Here is a 25,036-nt window from a genome sequence, read left to right as displayed (position 1 = left end):
CAGCATCTGCAGTCCTCACTTTCTACTAACCCGTGTTAGTTAGTTTGGTTGATTGACAGGCAACTGTTAGACAGGACAGCAGGGAGAACACGTTTGCTTTTAAAAATCATGCCACATGATTCTTTGCATTCAACTGAGGGGAGAGATGGGGCCTTTGTTTATTGTTTTGGATGAAAGTTGTCACTAGGAGAAAGTGAAGACTGCAGATGCTGGAGAGCCAGAGTTGATAAAGCGAGTGCTGGAAAAGCACAGCAAGTCAGGCAGCATCTGAGGATCACGAGAGTCGGCATTTCGGGCATAGCCCTCCTTCATGACAAGGGTTATGGACAAAATGTCAACTCTGTCTTGCTCCTCGTTTGCTGTACCTTTTGCAGCACCATGCTTTATCAAGTCTGAAAGTTGTCACTGCCAACAACCCAGCAATCTCTCGCCACTTTGCTGGGAGCATCAGCTTGATCGTAAAATGCTTAAACTCCTGCAGTGGGATTGAAGCTAACAGTGCTTTGAGTGGAGGGAAGAATGCTATTCACTGAGACACAAGTGGCACACGACTTGCGAAATCCTAACCAGGATGAGGGAGAGCAGTAGGAGGACTGCAATTTGTCTCATTGCTTCTGCATCAGAGAAAGATGGTTTGAAAAAATAATAATCTCAGAATCTCTGTCTTCATTGTTCATTGATGACCAGTACTGAAATTGTATTGTTGTGGGTGATGAGTGAGATCAGAATTGGACTTGACTGTAGTTGCCTGGTAAAGGTCAAATAGCCTGGTCATCCCACCTGCTGCATGCTGATTGGTCACTTGGACAAGGTGACAAGATTGCTCAGGGAACCTGTGGATGGCTCATGCTGGAAAGCATGTGGTCAGGGGATGAAAAGTAAAACAAATTAGTATGTTGTGTGGTTTAAGAAAATCTTTTCCTCTTGAAGTAGACAGGTCATTTTGTGTTTAAAAAAAGACTAAAGTAATCTCTGCTAATCTCAATGTTCTGTGATCTACATAGCTCAGTACAATGCAACAGAATGTTATATTTAATATTTGTGATCTACACTAAGCAAGAACACTTCTAAGACTGCACCAGTTAGATAATGATTGACTGTTCAAGTTTTTTAAACCAAGCAGATTGGGCATTTGTGGGGAAATGATAGTGGGTTCATATCCCACCTGCCTCAGAGGTATATCATAGCAAATTGATTAGAATAAACATCAAAAGTTCTTGTGATATGTTGCTCGTGTCCCTACGTATGAGCTAGGAAGTCCAGGTTCAAGTCCCATCTGCTTCAGAGGAGTATGGTCACCTATCTGAATAGACTGATTCTTGTTTTTTATAAACAGAACTAGGCAGACTGACTCTGGTCAGGGCATTACCCTGAAAAATGAGCTGGCGATCGGCCGTCGCTAAATTTGTTGAGTTGAAACAAGCTCAGTGTGTGCACATGTTCTTTACGTTAGTAATGAATAGAGTGCAATGTATTAATATGTAGCTTCCAGTGTGTACAATTGTGTAGCCCCTTTTGAGCCCCATTGCCAATCTTAAATTGGTTGTCAGTGTAATTTTTAGCACTTTTAAGATTACTCAACAAATCCTGTCATCAGGATTTGGTACTGAATAATGAACCAAGCCAGGTGTTCTATTTGGAGGTAAGTGAACACTTTGGTGAAAGTGACCACAATTTGATTACGTTTACTTTAGCGATGGAAGTGGATAGATACCGCAGGGCAGGAGTTATAGCTGGGGGAAAGGCAATTGTGATGCGATTAGGCAAGATTTAGGATGTATAAGATGGGGAAGGAAACTGCAGGGGATGGGCACAATTGAAATGTGCAACTTGTTCAAGGAACAGCTACTGTGTGTCCTTGATAAGTATGTACCTGTCAGGCAGGGAGGACATGGTCGAATGAGGGAACCGTGGTTTACTAAAGAAGTTGAATCTCTTGTCAAGAGGAAGAAGAACCTTATGTAAAGATGAAGACTTGATAGCTCAGTTAGGGCACTTGAGAGTTACCACTTAACCAGGGGCAACTAAAGAGAGAGTTAAGATGAGCCAGGAGGGGGCATGAGAAGTCTTGAGAGGTAGGATCAAGTTTTAAAAGATCAAGGATTAAAGCTTTCTTTAGGTATGTTAGGAATAAAGGAATGACGAGAGTAAGATTAGTGCCAGTCAAGGACAGTAGTGGGAAGTTGTGCGTGGAGTCCAAAGAGATAGGAGAGGCATGAAATGAATATTTTTCATCAGTATTCACACAGGAAAAAGACAATGTTGTTGAGGAAAATACTGAGATACAGGCTATAAGATGAGACAGGATTGAGGTTCATAAGGAGGAGGTGTTAGTAATTCTGGAAAGTGTGAAAATAGATAAATTCCCTGGGCTGGATGGGATTTATCCTGCGATCCTCTGGGAAGCTAGGGAGGAGATTGCAGAGCTTTGATCTTCATGTTGTCATTGTTGACGGGAATAGTGCCAGAAGACCGGAGGATAGCAAATGTTGTCTTCTTGTTCAAGAAGGGGAGTAGAGACCGCCCTGGTAATTATAGACCAGTGAGCTTTACTTTGTTTATGGGTAAAGTGTTGGAAAGGATTATAAGAGATAGGATTTATAATAATCTAAAAAGGAATAATTTGATTAGGGATAGACAATATGGTTTTGTGAAGGGTAGGTCATGCCTCACAAACCTTATTGAGTTCTTTGAGAAGGTGACCAAACAGGTGGATGAGGGTAAAGCGGTTGATGTGGTATTTTGTATGGATTTCAGTAAGGCGTTTGATAAGCCATGGTAGACTCCTGCAGAAAATACGGAGACATGGGATTGAGGGTGATTTAGCGGTTTAGATCAGAAATTGACAAGCTGAAAGGAGACAGAGGATGGTGGTTGATAGAAAATGTCCATCATGGAATTCAATTACTGTTGATGTACTGCAAGGGAACCATGGTTTACTAAAGAAGTTGAATCTCTTGTCAAGAGGAAGAAGGAAGCTTATGTAAAGATGAAGACTTGATAGCTCAGTTAGGGCACTTGAGAGTTACCACTTAACCAGGGGCAACTAAAGAGAGAGTTAAGATGAGCCAGGAGGGGGCATGAGAAGTCTTGAGAGGTAGGATCAAGTTTTAAAAGATCAAGGATTAAAGCTTTCTTTAGGTATGTTAGGAATAAAGGAATGACGAGAGTAAGATTAGTGCCAGTCAAGGACAGTAGTGGGAAGTTGTGCGTGGAGTCCAAAGAGATTTGGACTCTGTTTTGGGGCCACTGCTGTTTGTCGTTTTTAGAAATGACCTGGATGAGGGTGTAGAAGGATGGGATAGTAAATTTGCGGATGACACTAAGGTCGGTGGAGTTGTGGACAGTGCGGAAGGATGTTGCCGGTTACAGAGGGGCAAGGATAAGCTGCAGAGCTGGGCTGAGAGGTGGCAAACAGAGTTTAGTGTGGAAAAATGGAAGGTGATTTACTTTGGAAGGAGTAACAGGAATACAGAGTACTGGGATAATGGCAAGATTCTTGGTAGTGTGGATGAGCAGAGAGATCTTGGTGTCCAGGTACATAGATCCTTGAATGTTGCCACCCAGGTTGATAGGACTGTTAAGAGGGCATACAATGTGTTACTTTTATTGATACAGGGATTGAGTTTCTGAGCCATGAGGTCATGTTGCAGTTGTACAAAACTCTGGTGCGGCCGCACTTGGGGTATTGCGTACAGTTCTGGTCGCCACATTATAGGAAGAATGTGGAAGCATTGGAAAGGGTTCAGAGAAGAGTTACCAGGATATTGCCTGGTATGGAGGGAAGGTCGTCTGAGGAAAGACTGAGGAACTTGAGGCTGTTTTCATTACGAGAAAAAGGTTGTCAGGTGACATAATAGAGACATACAAAATGATCAGAGGATTAAATAGGGTGGACAGTGAGAGCTTTTTTCTTCGGATGGTGATGGCTTGCACAAGGGAACATAGCTTTAAATTGAGGGGTGATAGATATAGGACAGATGTCAGAGGTAGTTTCTTTACTCAGAGTAGTAAGGGCAGAGAACACCCTGCCTGCAACAGTAGGAGACTTGTCAACTTTAAGGGAATTTAAATGATCATTGGAAAAACACACAAATGACAATGGAATAGTGTAGGTTAGATGGGGCTTCAGATTGGTTTCACAGATCAGTGCAACATAGAGGGCCATAGGGCGTGTACGGCGCTGTAATGTTCTATGCTCTATGTTCTATCATGGAATCATCTCTAACATCGGACAGTATGTTTTAAGTTTTGTAAAGATGGGCTCATTGGATAAAGAGCTGAAAATGTGTTGCTGGAAAAGCGTAGCAGGTCAGGCAGCATCCAAGGAACAGGAAATTCAACGTTTCGGGCATAAGCCCTTCAGCTGTTCCTTGGATGCTGCCTGACCTGCTGCGCTTTTCCAGCAACACATTTTCAGCTCAGATCTCCAGCATCTGAAGACCTCACTTTCTCCTCATTGGATAAAGTCAGTATCCTTGTGTATTGAGAACAACCAAAGGGATATTCTGTTTAATATGATCTGCCAACCTTTGGGATGAGCAATCTACATATGCAAAGCAAAACACCAGCACCAAAATTCACATACAGCATTACTCGGTTGTGTGTTCGGCAGAATGTCTGTTTGGCCTCCACCAGTCAGAGTCCATTTGCCAACCAATCTGCAATCTCCTTTCATACAGTATAACTATTATTTCCCTTTACTTTGGCATTCTTGTGAATTGTCCTGATGATTGCAAGATGAAAAGACTCAAAAAAGACACCGTTTGTTAGGCGAAACACAAGTTTGTGCTACCAAATGATTTTGCAAAATGATTAGATTACTTACAGTGTGGAAACAGGCCCTTCGGCCCAACAAGTCCACACCGACCCACCAAAGCGCAACCCACCCATACCCCTAACCTAACACTACGGGCAATTTAGCATGGCCAATCCACCTGACCTGATGTTAAATATATCTTAACACAATGTTAAATTCTTGTAAAACAAGGTTTTTAAAACCCGAACTAGTGATAAATTCAGGGGATTACCACTAGAAACACTTTTTGCTTTTGACTCCGTTTGTCATTTACTGTAATGACTCACTAACCATACACAGCACAATGTTCAGCACCATTCGTGACTCCTCAGACACTGAAGCAGTCTGTGTTCAAATGCAACAGATCTGGACAATATCTAGGCTTGAACTGACAAGAGGCAAGCAACATTCGTGCCACACAAATGCCAGGCAATAAAGCCAATCGAACCACCACCTTTGACATTCAATGGTTTTACCATTACTGAATCCCCCGCAACCAACATCCTGGAGGTTATCATTGACCAGAAACTCAACTAGACTTGCTACATAAATACAGTGGCTGTCAGAGATGAACACTATTACGATGAGTAGCTCACCTCCTGATTCCCCAAGGCCTGTCCATAATCTACAAGGCACAAGTATGATGGAATGTTCCCTATTTCCCTGGACGGGTGCAGCTCCAACAATACTCAAGAAGCCCGACACCATCCAGCCCACTTGATTAGCACCACATCCACTCCTTCCACCACCATCATTCAGTAGCAGCAGTGTTTACTATCTACAAAATGCATGTCAGAAAATCACTAAAGATCCTTGGACAGCACCATCCAAATCCAGGACCAGATCAACTTTGAAGGACAAGGCCAGCAGTTACATGGGAACACCCCCGATTCCACTCCAAGCCACTCACTATCCTGACTTAGAAACATATTGCCATTCTTTCACTGCCACTGGGTCAAAATCTTGGAATTCCCTTCCAGCATTTTTTGCTGTGGGTTATTTGCAAACGTCTTTCTGAGCTAAGAATGTGTTGCTGGAAAAGCGCAGCAGGTCAGGCAGCATCCAAGGAGCAGGAGAGTCGACGTTTCGGGCATGAGCCCTTCTTCAGGAGCCCTTCTTTCGGGTTCATGCCCAAAACGTCGACTCTCCTGCTCCTTGGATGCTGCCTGACCTGTTGCGCTTTTCCAGCAACACATTCTCAGCTCTGATCTCCAGCAACTGCAGTCCTCACTTTCTCCTAAGCGCCTTTCTGAGCGAAGGTCACTTGCTTGACCACAATTATGTTATAATAGTGGTTTGGAGGCCATACTTCTAAAGGACCAGTTAGGGGAGAAATACTAAATGATGCAAGAAATATGCACTTACCACAATTACCAACTATGCTTTGAAGCACTTTCCAATCTAATTTTCTGCTCATCATTGTGGAGTGTTAGTTATTGGGAATCGAGCACTTTCCATTTTGGGCATTTGGTTGAGTATTCATTGATATATTGTAGTTGGACAATATTGTATTTCCAACCCCCAAAAAATCAGATCATTTAGCCAAACATTTCTGTTTATTTTTTACATGAGCCTCCTTCTATGTTCGCTTCATCTCAGCGCAACATTTTTTCATTCTTTTAATCGTTTCTCATGTACATATCTAGCTCTTCTGGAAACACATCTCTGCTGTTCTTCTCAACTACATTATGTGATGACAGTTGTCACATTTTAACCATACTTCCAGTAAAGATGTAAAGATCTTAACCTCAGAAAAAAGCATTTCTCAACCTGACTTAGTCAGTAGCACTGTGGTCTCATTATGAGTCACAGGACTTTGATTTCAGGCCCTGCAACAGTGGGTTGACCAACAAAGTCTGAGCTGAAGCTCCAATGCATCATTGAGGGAGTTTTGCACTCTCAGAGAAGTCATTAAAGACAAAAAAAAACTGCAGATGCTGCAATCCAAGATGGTCAAGCAGGAGGCTGGAAGAACACAGCAAGCCAGGCAGCATCAGGAGGTGGAGAAATCAACGTTTCGGATGTAACCCTACTTCAGGAGAAGGCATTAAGGCAGACCCTCCAGATGGATGGAAAAGATCTCATAATACTGTTTTGAAGGCGAGCAATGTCTTGGCCAAAGTTTATACGTCAATCAACATAATCATTCACCTAGGCTGATTCCAGGTATGGCAGGACTATCATATGAGGAGAAGTTGAGTAGGTTGGGCCCGTATTCATTGGAAAAAAGAAGAATAAGAGGTAACTTTATTGAAATATACAAGATTCATATAGGACTTGACAAGGTAGATGCAGGAAAGTTATTTCTCCACGTAGGAGAGTCTAGGACCAGAGGACATAATCCAAGAATAAGAGGATACCCATTTAAGATGGAGTTGAAGAGGAATTTCTTCTGAGGGCAGTGAATCTGGTGAATTCTTTACAATGGAGGGCTGCTGACGCTGACTCATTTAGTATATTCAAGGCTGAGACAGACTTTTAATTGGTCATGGAAGTAGGGTTATAGAGAAAAGACAGGAAAATAGAGTTGAGGATTATCTGATTACTCATTCTGTCATTGAATGGCAGAGCAGACTGGATGAAAGGCCTATACCTGCTCCTATGTCTGACGTCCTTATTAAAATAGGTTACCTCTTGCTATTTGTAGGACCATGCCTGTGCTGTTTCACACTTTGCAACATTGACTACTCTTCCAAACTACTTAATTGGCTCTAAAGTGCATTGGGACATCCTGAGGTTGTGAATGGGATTAGAGAAATGCAAGACTTTCACTCACCTCCTGTATAGCTATGGCGTTTCCTACAACATGCATGTATGGCTTGAATGAAATTACTTCTTTAATGGCAATGTGGGCCCTTTAAGAAACACATTCTGCATGGGAACCTCACTGACAGTGACATTCTCATCTATTCAGTTCTGGACTGGAGCCGTGGTTCAAGAAACCAATGAAAGCGTTTGGGGGCGGCACGGTGGCTCAGTGGTTAGCACTGTTGCCTTACAGCACCAGAGACCCAGGTTCAATTCCAGCCTCAAGCAATTCCTGTGTGGAGTTTGCACATTCTCCCCGTGTCTGCGTGGGTTTCCTCTGGGTGCTCTGGTTTCCTCCCACAATCCAAAGATGTGCAGGTCAGGTGAATTGGCCATGTTGGGCCAAAGGGCCTGTTTCCACACTGTAGGGATTCTAATGAACTATCCTATCCTGTTGCTTGGAGGGATTTTAGGTTTTAATATCCTGCTAAACTGGAATCTTTTTGTGATCATTTATTAACCTGTTCTCTATTAGTTGCAGGAAGAGATATCAAGAGTTTCATTTTATAAGTACATGTCAGGTACAACGCATTAAAAATGGGAGGCCTTCAAAAGTATAGAAAATGTAGGAGGTTGCTTAAAGAGGAAATGTGGAGGACAAAGAGAAGCTGTGAAATATTTTTGGCAGATGAAGTCACCAAAAACCCCAGGCTTTTTGTAAGTACATGAAGAGTAAGAGGATTATAAGGGAAAGAGTGCGCCCTTTTTGAAATAGCTGAACAGAAACTAGTATCCCATCACCCGTTACACATGAACAGCCCTGACTCTGGTAATGATTCATAGCAAGTCAGGCACCAGAGTGAGACTCTACTTTTTTTTATGTCAGTCAGGGCTCCCTGATTGGGGCTGCTAATCTGGTCCAATCAGGGAACTCATAGTCTATGACATTCATCAAGCTGATCTCATTACAATCACTACACTATTAGAGATCAAAGGGGCAACCTGTATGCGGAGCCAGTGGACGTGGATGAGATCTTAAATGAATACTTCTCATTTGTATTCACAGAGATAAGGACATTTAACCAGTGATTTCAGTGGGGATGTTGAGGATTTAGAACACGTTTAAGAATAATGAGATGTTTTAATGGCCGTACAGATGCATTTATCCCCAGGGCCTGATGAGATGAATCCTAGGCTGCTATGGAAGGCAAGGGAGGATATTGCGGCCCTGGTGGAGATATTTAATACTTCATTGGTAACCGGTAAAGTGCCAAATGACTGGAGATAGCTAAAGGGGTTCCTTTATTCAAGACAGGCAGCAGGGATAGGACAGGTAATTACAAACCAGTTAGTCAGACATCAGTGGTCAGAAAATTATTGGAAAACTTTCTGATGGCCAGGATTAATCAATACTTGGAAAAAGCAGGGATAGTGAGCACATATTTGTAAGAGGGTCATCCTGTCTGAGTAAATTAATTTTTTTGAAAAGGTGACTAAATACATTGAGGGTAGTGTAGTTGATGTGCTTTACATAGACTTCAGTAAGACCTTTGACAAGACACGACATGGAAGGCTGGTCCACAGGGTAAGTGCCTGTGGAATTCAAGGAAAGTTGGCAAATTGAATCCAAAAGTGGCTGACAAATAAGAGATAAAAGGTAATGTTTTTGTTATTAGAAACCTGAGACCAGCGGTGTACTACACAGGTCAGTGCTGCTTTATTGTGTACATTAACAACATGGATATGAATGTAGAAGGTAAGTAGGTAATCTAATTAGTAAGTCTGCAAATGACATGAAAATTGAGGTTATTGTTGAAAGTGAGGAGGGTAGTCTCAGACTACAGTCTGATATTGATCAGCTGCTAAATTTGGCAGAGTAATGGCAGGTAGGATTTAATCCTGATAAGTACGAAATTATGCTTTTGGGAGGTCCATGAATGGTAAGTCCCTAGAGAGTACTGAGGAATAAAGGGACTCTGGTGTACAAGTTCATAGATCCCTGAAGGTACTAGACAGGGTGGTGAAGAAAGCTGGGATGTTTACCTTCATTAGGCTGGGCATAGAATATAACAGCAAGGGGGTCTTGTTACAATTTTATACAACATTGGTTAGGCGGCTATGTACAATTCTGGTTGCCCCACTATCAGAAGGGTGTGATTTCTCTTGAGAGGGTGCAAAGTAGATTCACCCCAGGACGTTGCCTGAGATGAAAAGTCTCATTGACTAGGAAAGACTGGATAAGTTGGGATTGTTTATCCTTGGAGTAGAGGAGGGGGGGGATCGGATTGACTTTACAAAATTATGAGGCATAGAGTGGATTGTGATAATCTGTTCCCCGTGGAAGACATAACTAAAACCAGAGGGCATAAGTTTAAGGTGAGGAACAAGTTGTTAAATGGAGATCTGAGAGAACAACATTTTTTTAACCCAGAGAGGGGTAGACATATGGAACGTGCTGCCTGAGAGGATGGTGGATACAGGTACTTACACAACACTTAAGCATCTGGATGAACACTTAAAATGCCAGGTCATAGAAGGCTATGGACCAAGTGCAAGTAAATAGGATTAGCACAGATTGGTGTTTGTTGGTCAGCATAGACATGGTGGGCCAAAGGGCCACTTTCAATGCTGTGTGACTAAGGAGAAAGAAAAGATTTAAGGAACCATTTTAATCTGCACAGTTAGTAATGTGCGGATATTAAAAGATAGCTATTGGCATACATTGTGAAAAATTTCAGCACTTAAGGAGGTTGTCTACATGTGCCTGATGTCACTCCAGTAAAACTGTCTACTCTAATCAAAGTTCCCCTCTCTTCCTTCACAGTCTTTAATTGGCTATAATGAGATTGAAGAATTTAGATCGTTATTTGCCGAACGTGAACTTTCCTTACCTGTATTGGCTATAACGCGATTCCAGTGTCGTTGGTTTAAACGGTACTGCTATTATGTGATTTTCTTACAACGTGGGATCAAATTGGAACAGAACTATCGTGTTATATCAGCCATGATGTGGAGGTACTGGTGTTGGACTGGGGTGGACAAAGTTAAAAATCACACAATACCAGGTTATAGTCCAACAGATTTATTTGAAAGCACTAGCTTTTGGAGTGCTGCTAGTGGGGCAGGGGCAGGATCATAGGACACAGGGATTTTGGTAAAAATATCAATCTTACAACTGATGCAATGAGTTGAATAAACCTAGATTGTTGTAAAATTTTTAATCACTTCAAATCTAAAACCAAAAAACATGGTTAAAAAAAAACAGTGGCAGTGGGTGGAGACCCTTAATTAGCTACTTAAGCATCCTTTGAGGTAGGGATCAATTGCCATCTTCCCCAGAAATGCATGTCTAGGGCAATGACAGGTATCCCACTCTCGTTTTCCTTCACTGTTTTATAGGTTCACATGCTCCCCCTCCCACCCTGTCCCAGGATGGTTTTAAAATCTAGCTCAATATTTTTCTCTGTGACTACGACTAAGTCTACTTTGCAGTTTTGCTTATGACTCCTATATCCTCCTTTATAATGAAGTTTGTGGAGGTGGGCAGAGGCCTGTGGGTTTGTGGGCGGTATGGTGGCACAGTGGTTAGCACTGCTGCCTCACAGCGCCAGAGACCCGGGTTCAATTCCTGCCTCAGGCGACTGACTGTGTGGAGTTTGCACGTTCTCCCTGTGTCTGCATGGGTTTCCTCCGGGTGCTCCAGTTTCCTCCCACAGTCCAAAGATGTGCAGGTCAGGTGAATTGGCTATGCTAAATTGCCCATAATGTTAGGTAAGGGGTAAATGTAGGGGTATGGGTGGGTTCCGCTTCGGCGGGTCGGTGTGGACTTGTTGGGCTGAAGGGCCTGTTTCCACACTAAGTAATCTAATCTAATCTAATCTAATCTAATATCAGTAGTACTACTAATCCAGAAATTCCAGGCTCGTCTTCTGGGGCCATGGGTTTGAATCCTGCCATGGCAGATAGTGACATTTGAATTCAATAAGAATCTGGAATAAAAAGCTAGCCAGTGGTGGCCAGTGTAACCTCTGACAATTGTCATAAGAACCCATCTGGTTCACTAATGTCCTTTTGAGGGAAGGAAATCTGCCATCCTTACCCAGTAAGGCCTACAGGGGACTCTAGATTCACAGCCATGTGGTTGACTCTTTAACTGCCCTCTCGATAATAAATGTTTGCTTAGCCAGCGACTCCTATATTCCTTGAGCAATAACTTGAAAAGATTTATAATCAATTTTTGTTTCTATGCCTCAATAAAGTCTCAAATTTTATGAATGTTTTCTATAAGAAATCAAGCATTTAACATTGCCTTAAACCTTTTTATTCCACTCCATTAATTTCTCAATTACAGTATACAGAGGAACCTCAATGATCCAAATGAGGTGAGCAGGCACTATTTTGTTCAGATAATTGATTATTTGGACAATTGATTTTACCTAAACAAGGGAAGCTATACCGATCTAACGCTGTGCTCTACCAGAGAATTTGTTTAAATCTATAATTTTAATGAGTTTGCTATTTAAACAAACTAATCTTTGCAAATTACAGGTTAAACTGAGAAGGACTTACCATCACATGGATACTGTATATGCAATCCCAGCATTAAACAAGGTCTCAAACAGCTTCTACCATCGCAAGAGCATTTGTCAGTTTCCAGGAACTCAGTGTCATAATAGAAAGACAGAAGAACTGTCCCGCACATGCATTTACTGTCTCGGCCTTTTTTTTCATGAAAGGCCCGACAAAGTGACAGGAATACTCTGTGAAACACTTACTTTTGCAAAGGGCTGTGCAACTAACCCTTACCTATAAAAATATCCAGTCACTGATGCTTGAGGTGCTTGTGGTGCTTTGTTTTTGCCAGCGCTTTCACCTGTTCTTCAGTACGGGTAAATCAAATACACTTACCTCTTTGATGTAACATTTTTGCGGGACCTTGAGATTTTCTCCGTATAATCCGAAATTCAGATAATTGACATTTGGATAATCAAGGTTCCTCTATATTTGTCTCATTAATGTCAAGCAGGATAATCCTCACCACAGTTACTCATACCTCTTCTTTTTCATCAATAAACTACATGTTACATTTTACATTTTCTTCCATTCTAAAACAATTTGACTTATTTTAGCTTCATGGGCAGTATCAAATCTGCCTTGGTGTGTAAGTCTACCTTTCCCCAGAGATGCACACCAGGGTGGCTATTCAAATCTTAGTCTTGCCCTTTTGTTTCTAACCATCTCCATTCTTGCCATCCTCCATCGTATCTGAACTTCTTCAATTCTGGCCTCTTTTGGCTACCTTATTTTAATTGCTGCACTATGTTTTCAGCTACTTAGACCTTTAAACACTCAACCCATTTCAAAAATGTATCTCACCACCAGCTTCTCAAGGGAAATTAGGGACAGACATTAAATGCTGTCCTAACCAGCCACACCCACGTCACATGAATAAAGAAAGCAAAGACCCTCTGAACCTCTTCAGAACTCCATTTTACTTTATGCCACTCCTTAAAGTCTAACTCTTTGAGGCTGTGAACCCCAATTTCCATTTATTTGGCCCAGGGTCAAGTTTTGTTTTATTATTCTCCCTGTGGGACATTTTAAGACTTAGAAGGGCAATATAACAGCATGTTGTTGTTAATAACCCCTGAAGTTAACAAATTCCAGCCCCACATCAGAGCTTGTAACCACACTCTAAACTCATGTTTTTGATGAGCTCTTAATCCAAGATCCCATATGAAGAAAGGTCACTGGACTCGAAACATTATCTCTCTTATTTTTCTCCATAGATGCTGCCAGACTGGGCTGAGTTTCTCCAGCAATTTATGTTTTTGTTTGTTCCCATCTGCTTGTTGTCCTGGTTCCTAGCTGTTTTTACGTGCATTATCACTGAGTGGAGAGTAGTTGAGAATTCTTCCAGTGTCCTGGCACCATTCCAGTCTCAAGTAATCCCCTGAAAAACTGATTAATTGATTGTGAATTTAGACAATGTTCTGCGTTCTTATCATGCTCAAAATGTAACAGGCATTCTGTAATGTAATGGTCACGCATTGCATATGAAACACTTGAGGACAATTCAGAGACCAGATGAACACAAAACATAAGAAATTGGAGCAGTGTAAACCACGCAGTCTATCAAGACTATTCTACCATTCAGTTCAAACTGGTCTTCATCTAAACTCCTATTCCAGCTCCATTTTTCTGAACCACTGCTTAAAATCCCATTCTGTCCAACCCCCTGTCCCTGAAAATCTACCAACACCTATCCATAGCTCCAGAGATTTCCACAGCTTCCCGTGTGAAGAACCCCCACCACAAAGCCACGACCCTCCCAAATTCCAGAACTCCCAGCAACAGGAAATCCCGCACCCATTCCTCACTTCATCCCACCTTCTGCCTTCAAGCACCAATGAAGCGCCACACGCTTGAGTGTCTACTTAACCATTCCTCAGAGGACATCTCCACCCCGCCCCCCCCACCACCACCACCACCACCCGCACCCCCCACCCCTCCTTTCAGTGATTTTTAAATGATGGTTTCACTTGTCTGATGTGGTAAGCGATTTGGACAGTGACGTTTGAGAAAAGTAAACTAGACAATGCCTTACTCTAGGCAAAAACTGTGCTTCACCATCCCAAACAAAATCAAGTAAAACTCCAGCAATTTGCCACAAATGTGTCTTCATTATCGACTAACCCGTGTTATTGAACTTTGAAGCTAAGAGCCACATGTAGAAGCTTTCGAGCAACCAGATGCAGTCAAGGTCATTTTTCTTTTCACACTTTTTAATCTATTTTTTGACAGTTCCACTTTTGAGTAGGAATGTGAAGCAGATGGGATCAACTTTAAATTTATAACATTGACCTCCCCAACCTGGACAAGGAGAGAATTTTTTGCAGACATAAAAAATAACATGCTGTAGCCTTAAGGGCCATTTTGCATTATCCATTTGAGCTTCAACACATCCTTGCATAAGAATGATTGCAATATGTAGAGAAGAAAAGCAATGATTCAGCTTTCTTTGGTTTTTTTTTAGCAAGACTGATAGTCTTGCAGTAAGACAGGTTTTGACAGCAAAGTTGGGAAATATTCCTGAGTTGGAAAAGGGCTACTGCCCCTCCCCCTCATCTGCTTCAGTCAATCTGTCAATTTCTGATGAAAATTTAATACTGATGGGAGAACTATCAGTTGCAACTTGATTAATGTCCTCAGACTAGTATCTTTAAAGTAAAACAGAAACCATGTTCAGACAGGTTTTACCTTTAATCTACAACAAATGACATACTGAGTATCTTGCAAAGTCGTACGCTTGTCTTTCTTTCCCTCCCCCTTCTTTTTTTTTCACCTGTTTCTTTCCCTTTACCCGGAATCCTTGAGTCCTTCTGCACAATAGTTCCACACACTAAAGAGTGCCTAACCCTGCACCCAAAAACTTATTTTTTTGTTAATTTGGGGAGGCTGGCAATGTGTGGGAAGCTTTATCGTAGAGTTATAGTATAATCTCAGCCCAGACCCATCCAATTGAGTATGTGCTTGGTTGCTTTCTCTTTTTCTCCATTTCTCTTTTCTTCCTTTCTGAAACAGTTGCTGGACAGTAGCCACCAGTGACAACCAGTTTACCCTTCTTGAACTGAGAATGAGATCAATTGATAGTAACACTACCACAGTGGGTGGCTCAGTGGTTAGCAGGGACCCAGGTTCAATTCCAGCCTCAAGCAATTTCTGTGTGGAGTTTGAACACGCTCCCCATGTCTGCGTGGGTTTCCTCCCACAGTCCAAAGATGTGCAGGTTAGGTGAATTGGCCATGCTAAATTGCCCATATTGTTCAAGGATGTGTAGGTTAGGTGCATTAGTCTGAGGTAAATGCAGGGGAATGGTTCTGGGTGGGTTACTCTTCAGTGTCGATTTGTTGGGCTGTAGATCTTGTTTCCACACTGTAGGGATTCTAATTCTAACGTGGACAAATCCATCGGAACATGAACAGAAGAGTAGCCTTTCCTGGTCTTCGGTAACCTCTCACCAACTGAACAAATGAGGGAGTTTTAAAGGTTATCATGGTAACAGATAAAACTGTTATAGAGTCATAGATCTTTGCAAGAGAAACACAATTTTTCTTCTGTGGGAAAAGTAACCAGGTTTAATCCAATCAGCCAACTTCAAAAACGTGTATTGGAATATTTTGCGCAATCATTACTCCATTATTCCATGTTCATTAGATTTATAAGGAGGTCAATCTGCTCAAATTTTCATTGTTTAAAAAATATGAACTAGAATGATTACTGATGAAAATGATTGCCAAAAATGTAAATTGTCCAGTAGTTCAGATATTAATAACTAAAACACACCTCTTTATAAAAGTGAGTAAGTTGTCGGTTGTGGGTACTCTTTTTTTTAATCCAAAAATCAAAACAAGCTACATTTAGATACCCCTGTGAAACATTTGAAGGCCATCCTTAGGTGATGATTAGGTAATGGATAGAGCAAGAGATGTCCTCTTACAATACCCTGTGACATCTCCAGCAAATTTCTACCATGTCCCACAAAGTTTGCGCAGAAGTTTGGTTCCATTGTTTGCCTGATTTTGGCCCCTTTCAACACAGAATTCATCACCTGGAGGTTTAGGAACTTGCAAAGGATTAATGTTTAATGTGACTTATACACTTACGCCACTTAGATCCATTCAAGTGCACATACCACTTTTTAGTGAGAGTAGCTTTAAAAACATGCTCAGGAAATTGAAATTAGACAGTCAGAAAAATAATTCTGTTTTTTGCTGCACATGAAGATCTGTTGTACTGTTGTGACACAGCCCACTCAAATTCTTATGCAGGAAGGAAGGTGATAATGGAGTGTTAATCCAGAGATCCAGATAGTTTTCTGGGGAAGCAGTCTGGTTTACTAATGTCCTTTGGGTCATCCTTACCTGGTGTGGCCTACATGTGACTCCAATGGGCAGTGGGCAAATGGGGCTCTGGCCTGGTCAGCATCCAATGAATGAGTAAAAAAAAGTATAACTCAAGGATATTCACATTTGAGGGACAGGAGCATGGCCAGAGGCGGCGATTCGTTTAGAAGAATGATTTGATGGATTGGCGTTAAATACTCGGATGCAATGTCGTCACATTTCTGCATGAAATTTCACCTGCCCATTGAGTGTCTGTGTGATTGGCATATGCTCACAGATCAGTCATATCCGGGTGCACTAGCAGTTATACTTACCAGATAAGAGCTCACCCATGTATCAGAGGTGAGAAATTTCTTCACTCAAAGGATTGTGAACCTTTTGAATTGTCTACCCCAGAGAACTGTTGATGTTAAGTCATTTTCTGTTCAAGGAAGGCATTACTAAGAGAACTAGAACTAATCCTTACACATTCTTATATTTATTTGCAGTTATCCATTAGAAGCATACACCTGCAATCCCTACACCAACCGTCATAGTCTCAGTCTATTTTCAAAAGGGTTCAGATGAATCCCCAGTTAGTACCTGCCACCTACATAAAATGAAACAATTAATATACAATTAACATTTGTTGAATATATTCAAGACTGAGGCTGCTATGTTTTTAAAGACGAAGGGACTCGAGATAAAAGGTAGTACAGGAATGTGAAACTGAGCAGAAGATCAGCTGTGATTATTCAGTAGCAGAGTAAGCTTGTAGAGCTATGGAACAGATTCCCTCCCTAAAGGGCATTAGTGAACCAGTCGTGTTTTCACAATAATCCAGTAGTTTCATGGTCACCATTATTGATGCTATCATTTTGATTAAGAGGTGTTTGTCCAAATGCAGGTGATAGAGTACTATGTTTAACAGTAGCTGCCATACTAAATCTGCTCATGCACACTTGCACTGTTCGTCACCTTGCACAGTTAATGAAAATTAGCCCTTGATGTATGTTTCACTTGTTGCTCTCACAGCTAAGGGAGTAATCCTGTCCAAATGCCTATCAGTTGTTAAAGACTAGGCCAGACCTCTCAAAATATTCTTAAACAGGCAGCCCAGACCATAACTTTGCAATTTGTTTCAGTAAATGTACAGTGAAAATTACCCAGATTAAAGTTAGCAAGGTTGACTGCCAGGTTTAAAACAGACAAAAAATTTATTCATAAAATTACACAATGAAACATGAGAACAGAATAAAGAACCCTGACAAATCTCAGTTGAGAGTATGTTGTCGGAAAAGCACAGCAGGTCAGGTAACATCCGAGGAGCAGGAAAATCAACGTTGTGGGCTGGAGCCCTTCATCAGGAATAGGACTAATGATCTAGGGCTCTGGCCCGAAACATTGATTTTCCTGCTCCTCAGATGCTGCCTGACCTGCTGTGCTTTTCCAGCAGCACACTCTTAACTCTGATCTCTAGCATCTGCAGATCTCACTGTCCCCTACAGAACTCAGTCCATCCAAACTAGACTTAAGTATGCTGTTCCGAACATACACAACAGTCCCAATAAGCAAAGCCCTTTTAAATCACAGTACAAAAAAGGGTCAGATGCTTACAGGTTGAAGCGAGAAGGGCAGAAGAGAGAGTTTCCACACAGCTCACTGTTGAACTCCCAACTAGTTCTGGACTGAACTAAACTGCTCAGCTCAGCTAGAGAGCTGACCACTCCCTTTTCATTATACAGATCACTGCTAAAACATGACCACTTTGGCCTGAAGTCTGATCTGTTTATATGCAAACAAAATCCTTTTCATCTCTGTACCAAACCAGTCTGATCGGAGCCCGGCGTGGTTTATTACCCCTCTGAGAAAAAGACAAGGACAGAATATCCATGAGCCAAGGAACAGTTTTTAGAAGGAAAAGACTAACTTTGTGACCAAGTAAATGAGGGGGACGTTGGACCAAAGCCAATCAAAGGGTTAACTATCCAACTAGAAAGGTTGAAAGACAAAAGAAACACATTGACATTGTGCATAAGTGCATTGTGCTCCTACAAGCGAGTGGTATTGGCCTCAAATGCAGCCATTTTATTTGATTCCAGATTCATTTAATCACAATTCCCTGCTACAACAGTAGAGTTTGGGACTCCATCCAGCACAAAGCAGCCTGCTTAATTAGCACTGTATCTACAAACATCCTCTGCCTCAATAGCAGTATTGTACATTCTAAGATGCATTGCAGAAATTCACTAAGTCTTCTTAGACAGCACCTTCCAAACCCACAACTACTACCATCGAGAAGGACGTGGTCTGCAGGTACATGGGAACACCTGTAAATGCCTTTCCAAGTCATGCATTGTCCTGACTTGGAACTGTATCATTTTCTCATTCAGTGTTGCTGCATCGAATCGTGGAATTCCCTCCCTAATGACATTGTGGGTCTAATGACATTAAATGTACTATTGCCACTTAAAAAGGCAGCTCACCACCATCTTCTCAGGCAATGGATGATGAGCAATAAATGCTGGCCCATAGCAAAGCCTACAATTCCCTGAGTGAATAAAATCATTGAGCTCCAATCTCGGGATGACAGGACCAATGCAGAAAACACAATGTTATTTATATCTGCTAACATAACATGGGATGGTGCACAAATTTGCATGTCATTCCAGCTTCTATTTCTTGTGTTGGGTTCAGATGTAAAACACACTTCAAGCCAAAGTAAACCAAAGAAAAGAGAGATATATAACCAAAAGCTTTTCTTCTTGTACTCAATAGGATAAACACAAAAATGTCCAAGTTTCAGTCAAACGCAACAATATTACATCCCTCTCCCCAGCCTACTCCTTTTCACCTGTACTAAAAATAGTTGTGATTGTTCATTCTTGAAAATTGACCTGGTAAGTGCAGGGGAACAAGCTTCAGTAACCTGTCTGCCTTATCAGCCATATGTATTACTGCCAGAGAATATTGTAATTTTATTTTTATTTTAACCAAATAGCTTTTCTCTCTTGTCTTTAGCCTTTCTGCGATGGGAGCCACAGGTCTATCTCCTCAGCTCCCACTCCACTGACATTCAAACTGCAAGAGGCGAAGAAGGTATGGTTGTGTGGCTGCAAACACTCCAAGAGTCCTCCGTACTGCGATGGCACTCACAAAGAGAGTTGGATTCAACAGGCTGATCTCCTGACAAGCCCCGTTTAGAAATGCCTGATCGCCCTGCATCACAATGGGGTCATGCAAGCAATTTACCTAAACTGCAATAAAAAGAAATTCATTTGCTGTAATTCATCTTTTCTTGGAAAGCAGTTAAGGTCAAGAATTTCTGACTGATGTTAATTTGTGGAAATCCAAGTTAAATTTAGCAATTATTGGGGGGGATTGGGGAGAAATGTCCAAATAAAAAAGATGTAAGTTTTTCAGTAAAGAAAATAACAAAGTCAATCACTCCATAAGCATTTTGCTATTATGCTTCAAATCTTCTTTCTAGTTTGGTAACCAGCTTCTAAGCATATTTAAAAAGCACAGAACACTGTCTCCTGCAGGTATTAGTTCTCCCTTGTGTTGACAGTGCAGTAGTCTAGTTCACAAACGCATAATGGAGCACATTAAAATTCATTCAGGAATGTTTGCAGTTCATATGAAACACTGGATACTGGGTCTTTGACAGATCCCTGTGCTGTATCTTCACTTTCAATAGTTTACAACTTTCCTCGTAACCATATCTGTGGGATCTCCAGTGATCTCCTCATAGTTGTGACTGCAGGAGATGAAGAAAACCTTCCAATCTTGCAAATCTTCAGAGATCACACACTGGAAAGGGTCAAAGCGATTAATTTTCTGGAGGGAAATTGTATTCCCTCTTCCCCCAGTATATTCATTTCAACTGACCCACCCACTTTCCAAGTAACTGCTTTGTATATATAAGTAAGTTGGAGGGACAAAGGCCAACCTGATTTACCAATCACATAACCTTAGAGTCACACAGCATGGAAGCAGACCATTCAGTCCAACCCATCCATGCCTATCAGGTATTCTAAACTGAACTAATTCCATTTGCCTGAATTTGGACCATATCCATCTAAATATTTCCTATTCATATACCTGTCCAAATGACTTTTAAATATTATATTTGTAACCACCTCTACCACTTCTCTGGCAGCTCACTCCATAAGCACATCATCCTTATGTGAAAACGTTCCCCTCAAGTCTCTTTTAATTTTTTTCCCCCTCACCGTAAACCTATGCCCCCTAGGATTTGGACTCCCCTACTCTTGGAAAAAGACTTTGGCTATTTACCCTATCCATGCCCCTCATGATTTCATAAACATCTAAGAGGTTACCCCTCGGTCTCTGACACTCCAAGGAAAATAGCCCCAACCTATTCAGCCTCTCCCTATAGCTCAAGCCTTCTAACCTTGGCAACATCCTTGTAAATCTTTTCCACATCCTTTCAAGCTTAACACAATCCTTCTTCTAGCAGGACAACCATAATTGTACACAGTTTTTTTTAAAAGTGGCCTCACCAATGTCTTGTACAGCTGCAACCACCAGCCCATAATGTGAAATTTACAACATTTTGAGCTGCAGTTTTAACCTGACATGCCAGATCAGCTCAGGATCGGGCACGATTTTTTAAAAATGCAGTTTTACAATCCGTTTACAGATGGTCTTTCTTTCCATCATTGCATTACATACCCTCAAACTAGCAAATTGTGGTTAGGATTATCTTCCAGCAAGATGATACAATGCCTTATTTAAGACCGCTATTTAAAAAATGCGAGTAATGAAACAAATCATTATTTATTTCCCAAGGGATTTCCCTCAACAAGAAGTACACCGTTCCACCTATTCAGTAATGTATGCAGATGGTGGGTGGCCAAGCTACCACCGTTGACAGCTTAATCCTTGCAAGAAACAGTTTTAATATTTTAGAGATCTCTGCCTGTACCCAACCCATTTTCAAATCCTACCTAAAACACTAATCTTTTCAAATGGAATATTTACTAAATTGCTAATATAGTATTCCAGTGCGTCATAAAGAACAGTAAGGGCATTAATTAACTTTTCATGTGATTTTTCGTGCAGTGTTTAAGGTGTTCACTTTACGTTCCTGCCTGCAGGAAGCATCACATTTGCTAACCTTACTTCTGATTAATGATGTATGGTTAGTGTACACAAAGAATTGAAGGGAAGTTTGAATGCACTGATTTTCTACTTATTTTCCCTTAAACAATGGATATGAGGAAAGACATAACTTGCATTTATGTAGTGACTTTACAAATATTACTTTACAAATCTAAGAACACTTTACAGACAATCAAGTACTTTTGAAATGGCTTTGCTGTTATAATGTAGCAAAACATTGAGAGACACTTCAAAAGCACTTTACTTGCATTAACAACTCTTGCTAAACGGTCAATGAAGTGTCTTTGAACTGTGCTAAAAATATTTGTTAGTATTGTGTTACTTTTAGTGTGGAGATGATTTACTACATCATAAAATATCGCTCAAATTGTTTTAAATTGTACAAATGCTTTTTACTGCGTCATAATAAATTGGAACATGAGTCACTATGATGCCCACATTTTTCCAAGATGTTGCACTCTGAGGAGCTGATTCATGAAATGATATTCCTTGGCCAAGTGGAGCTGATTACATTTATTAATGCTGTTATGAAGTCCAGCTTACCAATTAAACTTATTATTGGGCAGTGAAACCAAAAGACATGAAACTGTTTAGGAACCAAATGGGTGCTATGAAAGGATTGAATATGAGTCCTTTCAGGATTGATGACTTACTGACCTGAATGGCCTTTCTCTTATCATTTTTTTCTTGAAAACAGCTGACTTTAAAACAAGATTTGAAAACAAACCTGCCTTTGCATGTTATGTCATAATATGTCAGCCTCCACTCACTAGGTAAGCACACTTATTTCTGAGTCAAAAGGTCATGAATTCAAGTCCCACGCCAGAAAACTGATACACCCAGTGTATCACGTAGAGAGTGCAGTACAGTCAGAGGGACCATCTTTCAGACAAGATGTTAAATCAAGGCCCCTCCAACTTTCTCAAGTAGGTGTAAAGAATCTCTTGGGACTACTTTGAAGAAAGGCAAGAAATGTTCTGATCAATGTGTAATGCCTCAACAAGCACCAATAGAAATTTTTCTCTGAATATTAACACATTACTCATTTGGAAACATGGTGTGTGAACGTTGGCTGCCATGCCTCCTGCATTACAACAGTGACTACACTCCAAAATACGTTGTTGTAAAGAGCATAAGGCACTATACAAATGCAAGTTTTTTTTTCTTGTACTTTGTCTTCTTGATGAGCGATACTTAGCTGCAGGAAATGTGATCTACAGTTTCACCAATGTGTGTCACCTGTTAGTGGTCATGAACAAGAAGTGTGGTTCAGTCTCCCCTCTATACATTAGAACTTAGGCCTCATCAGTGTAGTCACTCTTGCAATCAATGGTTGCTACAACTGGAGGTGAAGACTTGGGACCTTTTTCTCTGTCTGTATACACAACAGGTGAACTTGCTCAGTCACGGGCTACTGATCTTTACTGCCACTGACATTTTGTGCAAACTCATCAGCCAGACACCCTCAATATAGCAGTGTATTCTGTCTTAGTTTCATGCAATTTACCTTATTTTTCCGTAAGAGGTTTTGTGACATGATAAGCATTTGTCTGATGTGAACTGAATCTGTCCAGCCTAAACCAATGGTCACAAATCACATGATGATTTTGTTGATGTTAAGAATGTGTTTACTTGGAAATAATTAAAGGTATATTACAATCCATGTTGGGTGATGAAAATAATTTTTTGGTGCTTGATTGTTTAGAAATAATACTGCTCCTCAAGATTGAATGCCAATCAGATCAAGTTTATTGAACCCCCTGTGAAAGCCGAGATAATGGAGCAAAAGAAAGTACTGGAACCACTCAACAAATCTGACAGCATAAGTGGAGAGAGAAATAGAGTTAATGTTTCAAGTTGGATGTGACTCTTCTTAAGATGATAATGAAGCATCTAGAACATCAAGAAAGTCAACATGGCCTCTTGAAGGAGAGATCTTATCAATCTAATTAACTGGATTTTTTTTTGTTAAGGATATGACAAAGGAGCTTCGTGTGGATAAAACAGTGAGTTGGAGTACAGTTGGATTTCAGTGAGACCTTTCACTTTGGAAAGGTTGGCCTTAAAGTCAAGCAGATCATAGTATCCTTATAGTGTAGAAACAGGCCATTCAGCCCATTGAGTCCACAGCAACCCTCCAAAGAGCAGCCCACCTATACCCACAATCCAGCATTTCTCATGGCCAATCCACATAACCTGTACATCTCTGGACTGTGGGAGGAAACCGGAGCACCTGGAAGAAACCCACGCAGGCACGAGGAGAATGTGCAATATTCCGAAGGTAGAATCAAACCCAGGTCCCTGGCGCTGTTAGGCAGCAATGCTAATCACTGAGCCACCCTTATCAGTGGAGAATTTTTTAGAATTTAATAGTCAATTGACCAATAGTGCCCAGAAGAGGCAGTGGTAGTGGTGAAGCAAAGATCGTCATTAATCAGGGGAAATGGTAGCTGTGGGGTCCCACTAGGATCTGTGTTTGAATGTTTTCAATATCTTTACAAGTGATCTGGAGTTAGAAATTGCAATACATTAACTGACATTACAGAGCTAATGAAGGTAATAGACTCCATTGCTGAACACAGTCACCTCGGTAGTGGGCAAGTTGTTGGAGGGAATCCTGAGGGACAGGATGTACATGTATTTGGAAAGGCAAGGACTGATTCGGGATAGTCAACATGGCTTTGTGCATGGGAAATCATGTCCGACTCCCACAGCTACCTAGACTACACCTCCTCCCAATCTGCCCCCTGTAAAAACGCCATCCCATACTCCCAATACCATCATCTCCACTGCATCTGCTCCCAGGAGGACCAGTTCCAATACCATACAACTCAGATGGTCTCCTTCTTCAAAGACCGCAATTTCCCCCCAGACGTGATCGACGATGCCCTCCACCGCATCTCCCCCACTTCCTGTTCCTCCGCCCTTGAGACCCGCCCCTCCAATCGCCACAGGTCAGAACCTCACTGGTCCTCAACTACCACCCCACCAACCACCATATACATCGTATCATCCATCATCATTTCCGCCACCTCCAAAAGGACCCCACCACCAGAGATATATTTCCCTCCCCTCCCCTATCAGCATTCCAAAAAGACCACTCCCTCCGTGACTCCCTCGTCAGGTCCACACCCCCCACCAAGCCAACCTCCACTCCCGGCACCTTCCCCTGCAACCGCAAGAAATGCAAAACTTGCACCCACACCTCCCCCCTTAGTTCCCTCCAAGGCCCCAAGGGATCCTTCCATATCTGCCACAAATTCACCTGCACCTCCACACACATCATTTACTGCATCCGCTACACCCGATGTGGCCTCCTCTATATTGGGGAGACGGGCCGCCTACTTGCGGAACGTTTCAGAGAACACCTCTGGGACACCCAGACCAACCAACCCAACCACCCCGTGGCTCAACACTTCAACTCCCTCTCCCACTCCACCAAGGACATGCAGGTCCT

The 25,036-nt window shown here is 41.6% G+C and overlaps 1 protein-coding gene across 1 annotated transcript in view; it reads left to right on the top strand.

The window, feature by feature from the left end:
- The window catches only part of LOC132830802 (CDGSH iron-sulfur domain-containing protein 3, mitochondrial-like), an 81,130-nt gene extending 57,890 nt beyond the window's left edge, over positions 1-23,240 (top strand). Inside the window, exon 3 of the mRNA XM_060848660.1 lies at positions 19,453-23,240. Within this exon, the coding sequence (XP_060704643.1) occupies positions 19,453-19,635 (183 nt within the window). The 3' untranslated portion in view covers positions 19,636-23,240. The remainder of the gene's footprint in view (positions 1-19,452) is intronic.
- The last annotated feature ends 1,796 nt before the right edge of the window (positions 23,241-25,036 follow it).

The sequence above is a fragment of the Hemiscyllium ocellatum genome, chromosome 32 (assembly GCF_020745735.1).
Source record: "Hemiscyllium ocellatum isolate sHemOce1 chromosome 32, sHemOce1.pat.X.cur, whole genome shotgun sequence".
Taxonomy (NCBI): Eukaryota; Metazoa; Chordata; class Chondrichthyes; order Orectolobiformes; family Hemiscylliidae; genus Hemiscyllium; species Hemiscyllium ocellatum.
The sequence above is the reverse complement of the archived record's forward strand: the minus strand, read 5'-3'. Positions and strand labels throughout refer to the sequence as shown.